This window comes from Labrus bergylta, chromosome 12 (genome assembly GCF_963930695.1).
Source record: "Labrus bergylta chromosome 12, fLabBer1.1, whole genome shotgun sequence".
NCBI classification, from domain to species: domain Eukaryota; kingdom Metazoa; phylum Chordata; class Actinopteri; order Labriformes; family Labridae; genus Labrus; species Labrus bergylta.
The window spans coordinates 11,660,068-11,667,729 of NC_089206.1; the positions used below are offsets into that span (position 1 = coordinate 11,660,068).

Genomic DNA, 7,662 nt, shown 5'->3' on the forward strand with positions numbered 1-7,662 from the left:
ACAATTTCACTGGCTATGTTTTAATTCCCGAAAAGAGCTGGATTCAAGAGGAACTTTAACAAAATGAAGGATTTGACTGACGATATCCAAGTGTGCGAACTTTAATTTTAAGTAGTCATTTAACATCCATTAAGCAGCCTATCACATGAGCACTGTCCATAGACTGTTGATATTAAGACACTGCCTCAAATAAAACAGAATCTACTGACAGCCCTCTGGCGTTGTTTAATAACAATAATTCTTTCCAGTGTAGTTCCTGTGTAATTTTCCATTATTGTATTTTTTTATTGAACTGATATGTTTGATTTGATTTTTAACTTCTATTTTTATTTTTAATTAATTATATTCCCGTCCCCTGTTTTCTTGAGCTGCTGTAATGCACAAATTTCCCCCATGGGGGATCAATAAAGTTTATCTTTATCTTTATCTTTACTTCCACAGATATACCAAAAAAAAAAAAATAAACACATTTTTCAATTAGAGTAATAAGTAGGCTAGACATTTAAAGTCTCATGTATACATACATTTATCCACATACAGTTAGTGAACACAAATAATCCAGGCATTTGCAGCTGCTCCTATTATTATAAGAGTGCTGTGTCATTCCAATGAGTTATCCCAGTAACAGTAGTGAAATAGGCTATGAATGGAAACCACATTTTACTGAACTCAGCCTTTTTTCCCCCTCATTGCATTTTAATCTTTTCTAGTTTTAAATTGAACATGACTTCCTTCATCCACCTGACATGGGAAAGGAGGCTTAGGATCTTTCCAATGAAACAGTATCAGATGACGTGCTATAGCAAGCAGGTGTATTTTCTTAAGACATATCACATATTCACTTGTAGGCTAGACATTAAAAGTCTCGTGTATTTTATTTGTATTCTCTTAACACATATTCACTTGTAGGCTAGACATTTAAAGTCTCATGTATTTTTATTTGTATTTTCTTAACACATATCACATATTCACTTGTAGGCTAGACATTTAAAGTCTCATGTATTTTTATTTGTATTTTCTTAACACATATCACATATTCACTTGTAGGCTAGACATTTAAAGTCTCATGTATTTTTATTTGTATTTTCTTAACACATATCACATATTCACTTGTAGGCTAGACATTTAAAGTCTCATGTATTTTTATTTGTATTTTCTTAACACATTTCACATTATTCACTTACCGATGTTGAAAAAACTTTGGCCACCCCGCGGTGAGGGAGGTGTACTGCAGCGGCGGCTCAAAGCCCGGATGGAGCAGCCATTGGGGAAGTGTACGGGGCTTTAACGTAACTGAGGAGGACTCTCTCTCTCTCTCTCTCTCTCTCTCTCTCTCTGGAATAATTAAGACAAAGTAAAAGGCGACCAAAGGATAGAAACATTGAGAACACGGAAAGGCCCTTCTCGACGACGCAAAAAAAACGCACAAAAGACTTGGAAAAGCTCCACCAGGACTTGTTTTTTTTTCGGGGGGGGGGCCCCACGGTATTCGAGGCGATAGACTTGAAAGTGTGGAAGTTGGGGAGGACGTGCAACACAGCGGAAAATACACAGCTGAGCTACAACTACTAGCCACACACAGCTAAGCGGCACAACTAGCCACACTCCGCTAACCGAGCTTTCAAAAAAAAAAATCACGGGGCTTGACATCCAGGCACTGCGAAGAATCCAGGGACTTACTTAATGAATTATGTCTGCCACAAGCATTGACCCTCAGGTAGGAAGGCCCGCTTGTACACCTCCTGCAAAGAGCTTCTGCAAGCTAGCTGCCTGCTAATGTTAACGATTTAACCGGGATGTGGCTATTCCTCGGAAGTGCTAAGAGCTAGCACAGTGAGCTACATTTGAGTTAAACGAGGAAATGTGTGACATGTATGTTACTGGAAAGATGACATTTGTATCCTCGCATTCACACCTCGTTGTGTGTGTTTTTTTGTTTTTTTTTGCAACCAAAAGAAACAGGAACACTCAGCAGCCATGGCTGAATACGTGAAACCTAAATGTTTAAAGAATGAAATGGAGCTTAAAGCTAAACGTAACTCAGGCTGTGTGTCCTAACTTTTTATTGCATGTGGCTAAAAATATTGCAGTGGTGCCCAAATGTGTTTTGTCCAAGTGTAAAAGTTAAGTTATAATCTGCACTGGCGGCTATTGGCATGTCGAGGAAGGAGAAAAAAAAAGCCATTTTAAGAGAGCTACGTTAGCTAGCCAATGTTAGCTGTTTTATAATTACCTCCTTGTACCATCTGCTTTACAGACAATTTAAAGACACATACATGATCAAGTGTTTTGTATCAGAGTGTTGGTGTGAACAGTTTTCACTGTAGAGTAAGGTTAGGACAAGTGTTGTGCATTGCCTCTCTTCAGGAAGTAGTCTGTTGTGTTCAGCTTCTGAGATAAATTATTGTTAATATTTATAAGAGGCAGGTTTCAGCCCCCAACTCAAAAAAAAAATCTGATTTACTCAAGTTAACCATGTGGTCTACTTTTTTTTTTTTTTTTTTTGTTGTCTTTTACATGATCCACAATGGGAGCAGAGATCAAAGGGACAAGCATCTAAAGGTGAGTCAAAGAAAACTAAATAAAATGCTTAAATATCTTTTCAGTCTGGGCTGATGTTTTCCATCTGCAAAGTTTTACTTCATCACATGCAGCCGGCTTTCATACACTTTCATAAATACCCACCATCAGGAAATACAATAACACAAAAGAATGGGATACAAATCTACACATGTTGAACTAAAGGTAGAAGCCCTCTAAAATTTCTGGGGATTTTATTTTGATTTCACATTGATCCCTTTTTTCATTTGCATAACCATAGTGGGCTTTTATTGTGGTTATCGGTACATTATTTTTTGCATAGGTCATAGGCCACCAGTAGCTTAGTTGTTTTAGCAAGGATTTAATTCTCAGTCTCTGTAAAATTAAGATACAATCAGAAGATGCAGGAAATATAAATGGGTTCCTCTTGTATATGGAAGAGGGGGTGTGTGTGTGTGTGTGGGGGTGTGGGGGGGTTGAAACAAAAGCAGAGTCTTTTAGCTCTTGATTACCCCTAACCTCAGCAATACATTTAAAAAAAAAAAAAAAGTTGAAGATAGCACACGGATATAAGACAGATTTATTCAGTGGTAATCTTTTGTCAGTTTCTTTCTAACACTAGTGTTTGCATCTGTCTTTTTATGGCCTTGTTGTTGTTGTTGTTGTAATTTTATTGAGTTAAAGTCATCTTTGATTCACTGCAGTTACTGGAAGAGGCCAAGTGACAGTCGGGACTTGACTCATTTTAACCTTCAGGCCTGGCTGGCACCTGTCCACGGGCTGATTACTTTTCAGGATGAACACATAAGAGTATCTTGTTTATGTGTTGATCATATCCTTCTTTGTAAATGTTAATGTTGCACTAATATTATTGTGAAACAAAAACAAATTATAAACAAATTATAAAAATATCTGATAGCAGTATGTTATTATAGTGTTACCTTAAGTCTTGCGTGTGCTGTGCTGGAGTTGACAAAATAAAAAATTCTATTTGTAGTGTAATGGCTTAAGCCTAGGTCGGACTGTATAAAATACGATACAATTTGATAGCTTTAACAACTCTCATTATTGATGTTATTTAAGATGGGAACCTTTACATCAATACATGGTTATTGAAATGTAAATTTGTGTAAATCTGTTTCTTTGTAGTGCAAAATGGTTCAATGCATCAGAAGGAGACTGTCCATGACAATGACTTTGAGCCATACCTCACTAGTCAGTCAACTCAGGTAAAGCTGCATCTAGATCTTAAATATTTGTTTCATTATTTCAATCAATAATGTTAATGAAGAGTGGATTCATTAAGACTATATCTCATTGTTGAAGTTAAACTATATATTTGAAGTACATGTTTTTTCTTCAGTTTTGTATAGTGATCAAATCTCATTGAAGCAATGCAAGACCTTAGAGTACCAAACAGTTTTTGCATGTAGAAAATTCTAAGATAATTTAAGATTTATAGACCGGAAACTGTTACTCACCTGCTAACATGGTGGCTTTGTTGACCCTCACCCATCCAGAACAACAGCTACCAGTCCATCACCGATCCCTACCTGTCCAGCTACTACGCCCCTTCCATTGGGTTTCCGTACCCCCTCAGTGAGGCACCTTGGTCCACAGGTGGAGATCCGCCTATTCCATACCTGACCCCCTACGGAGCCTTGAGTAATGGAGACCATCACTTTATGCCAGACACGGTGTTTGGCCAGCCGGGGGGCCTGGGAAGCAGTATCTACCCCCACAGGTTTAACTTTTTCCCTGAAAACCCTGCCTTCTCTGCTTGGGGCACAAGTGGCTCCCAAGGCCAGCAGACTCAGAGTTCAGCCTATGGAGGCAGCTACAGCTACCCTCCTAGCTCCCTTGGGGGCACCCTGGTGCCTGATGGTCAGACAGGCTTTCATAGTGACACCCTCAACAAAGCACCAGGAATGAACAGTCTGGAGCAGGGTATGGTCGGTTTGAAGATCGGAGGGGATGTAACAGGTCAGGGGTCGGGAGTCAAGGCAGTGGGATCTGTCATTGGTGGTCCTGCTGTAGCGCCCACAGGGAATGGAGCTACACCTATTGGAATGCCTCCACCCAAACCCACATCCTGGGCTGCCATTGCAAGCAAGCCCGCTAAGCCACAGCAGCTGAAAGCCAAGTTGAAACCAGGGATGCCCAATCCAGGAGGAGCTCTTCCTCCTCCACCCATCAAACACAACATGAACATTGGGACTTGGGACAAGGGCCCAGTGACTAAAGTAGCCACAGCTCCAATGCAGCAGCAGCCTCTTGGCCTGCCTCATGGATTGCAACCTCAACCCCCCATGCAGCAAGGCCCCATGCAGCACCCGCCTCCCCAATCTTTGGTGCAGCCCCAGATGCAGCCTATGGCCTTACAGCCCCACCCCTCTCATCACCAGCACCATCAGCCACCACCTCAAGCCTACCAAAACCACACCCAGCCCCCTCAACCCCAGACACGCTGGGTTGCCCCGCGCAACCGGAACCAAGGCTACGGTCAGGGTTGCCCTGGCCAAGATGGCAGTGGTGTGATGGGTATGGTTGGTGGTGGGAACAGCGGCCCCCAAACTTCTGCTAACCAGGGACCTGGTGCAGAGTCCCACCCAGTGCTTGACAAGCTGCGTGCCAACCATAGCTACAACCCCAAGGAATTTGAGTGGAACCTGAAGAATGGTCGTGTTTTCATCATTAAAAGCTACTCCGAGGACGATATCCATCGCTCTATCAAGTACTCCATCTGGTGCAGCACGGAGCATGGCAACAAGCGGCTGGACTCAGCCTTCCGGGCCATGAGCAGTAAGGGCCCCGTGTACCTGCTGTTCAGTGTCAATGGCAGCGGCCATTTCTGTGGTGTGGCAGAGATGCGTTCGCCAGTGGACTATGGTACCAGCGCTGGTGTTTGGGCGCAGGACAAGTGGAAGGGCAAGTTTGACGTGGACTGGTTGTTTGTTAAGGACGTGCCTAATAGCCAGCTGCGCCACATTCGCCTGGAGAACAATGACAACAAACCGGTGACCAACTCCCGTGACACCCAGGAGGTTCCTCTGGAGAAGGCCAAACAGGTGCTCAAAATCATCACCACCTACAAACACACCACCTCCATCTTTGATGATTTCTCCCATTATGAGAAGAGGCAGGAAGAAGAGGAGGAGGTGCGAAAGGTGGGCATGGTCACCCAAATAGTCTAAAGTGAATCAAAAATATGTTTTTGGCACCTATGATTAGAATTTCAATGTTTTCTTGGTCCTTGTTTCTAGATGGTTCTTAATGAGAGACTAATTCTTGTTTTGTTCCCTTGTATTTTCTTCTTTAACAGACCTTTGAACCTCCTCAGATACAGAGCCGCTCTCGGTTGGATCAGGTAAATCCCTGTCATATTTTCTTGTTCGTGTCATTGAATGTCTCATGAGTATTTTAGGCATTTTTTGACAGCAGGTGATAATTAAACTTGATTTTTATTTTCATTGACTAAAGATGAACTATTAGATAACTTAATATTTGATAACAGATTTAAATAGATCAATGTATTTCTCTGTTCATCAAACTGTTCTACACTTTACTCTGCTGTTACATCATTCTTGTGTGTTTAATGTAATTTCTTTGTGTTCTTTTTCCTAACAGGAGCGTCAAAACAGGAATAAACAATAGAAGACATTTATCCTTGGCTTGATCAACAGTTACACTAGGACTTTTGATTTAAGAGACAGATGAATATGAAAATGCAACCAAGCCCTTCATTTTTTTTCTATTTAATCCTGGTCAATCTCTGCCATTGTTGAAACTTGTGCTTTTTTGCTCCATGTACCACCCACTTCTTGTGCAGGGATAACAAGCTGATTTCATGTATTACGTAGCCGCTACCAACACACTCTTTAGTTCGGGGTCCTTTTTTAGAAGTATTTTTCCTCCCGTTCCATCTCGTGCTCTTCTCTCACCAGACTGGTTTCCCGTCCCCTACCCAAACCTCTTTCTAATTGAATCAGGGTTTGACTGCACCATGGAGAAAAATCTGCCACTTTATATTTCAGTACAATCAGGAACGGATGTGTCCTGCCCCTGTTTGTCCATTTGGGGGCAATATTGCCATGCTTCAGAGGTTTTAACTGTGCCAACAGGGTTGGAGGATCCCAAAGGCAATGTCGGACTTGGAGCTGTGCGATAATAAAACTTCACTGGTTTATCTATTTTTCATTCAGATCGACAAATCTCTATTTTTTGGCTTACTACTGACAATTTCATTTCAGAAACCTGTTTTCTGGAGCCTTAATGTTTTTTTTTCTTTTTCTAATTATTGGTGACTCAAAGAACTGCTCAAACAGTGACACTGCTGGAGAAATCAGGGATAGTGTGAAGTCACACGGGACTCGAGACATTTCTGAGAAAGAAATGCAAAGGCCTCTGGGAAAGAAAAAAAACGGATGTGTCCTCCACAACCAGAACTCTCACCATTTTAAGTCAAAAATTGTACAATTGACTTCCCTTACACCCCTCTGCTTTGCTTTCTTTTGATGTTTGTCTTGAAGGGGTCTTTTGTATGTTTCATCGGGAGATTCTGATGTGTACGCAACCCAGTCTGAGAGAATTGTTGCATCTAACATTTTTAAATTGTTTTGTAATCAGACATTATGTAATGATGTAACTACTACATTGAATGAATTGTTGCTTTTGTTCCACAGAAACGGGGGAGGGTTCATGTCTCTGTCCATTCACCATCATTCTGTCTTAATCCTCGTTTTTTTCTTGGTTGTTTTCCTTGAATTTTGTTTTGCTAAGTCTGTCATGTTGGTCGTAATGCTAAGCTTTAATGTAGGAGCCTATATATTCATGGAGAAAGCCTAAAAAATGTATAACCTAAAAATTAATGTAACTGATTTACTATCAAGTAAGAAAAAAAATAAGAATGAAATGTGGTTTCTGTGTGTTTTTTGGTTGTTTAAAAAAAATGATCTAGACTGAAACCATTGATTATGATTTAGAAAAGTACTTTGAGGTCTGTTTACGGGGGAAAAAAAACCATTGGATATTAAAACACAGTCACTCACAGGTGTGTGTGTGTGTGCCCGTGCATGACAAGCTACAGTATAAGAAGTCTGCTGCGAATGTTCTACTGTTACC

At 40.9% G+C, this 7,662-nt stretch overlaps 1 protein-coding gene across 1 annotated transcript; it reads left to right on the forward strand.

Moving 5' to 3' along the window:
- Positions 1–1,300: 1,300 nt before the first annotated feature.
- LOC109980961 (YTH domain-containing family protein 1) lies at positions 1,301–7,457 on the forward strand. The gene is made up of 6 exons (XM_020629557.3): positions 1,301–1,717; positions 2,538–2,562; positions 3,691–3,770; positions 4,062–5,708; positions 5,864–5,908; positions 6,169–7,457. The coding sequence occupies exons 1-6, from the start codon at positions 1,691–1,693 to the stop codon at positions 6,193–6,195; spliced, it is 1,851 nt and encodes a 616-aa protein (XP_020485213.1). The 5' UTR covers positions 1,301–1,690; the 3' UTR covers positions 6,196–7,457.
- Positions 7,458–7,662: the final 205 nt, after the last annotated feature.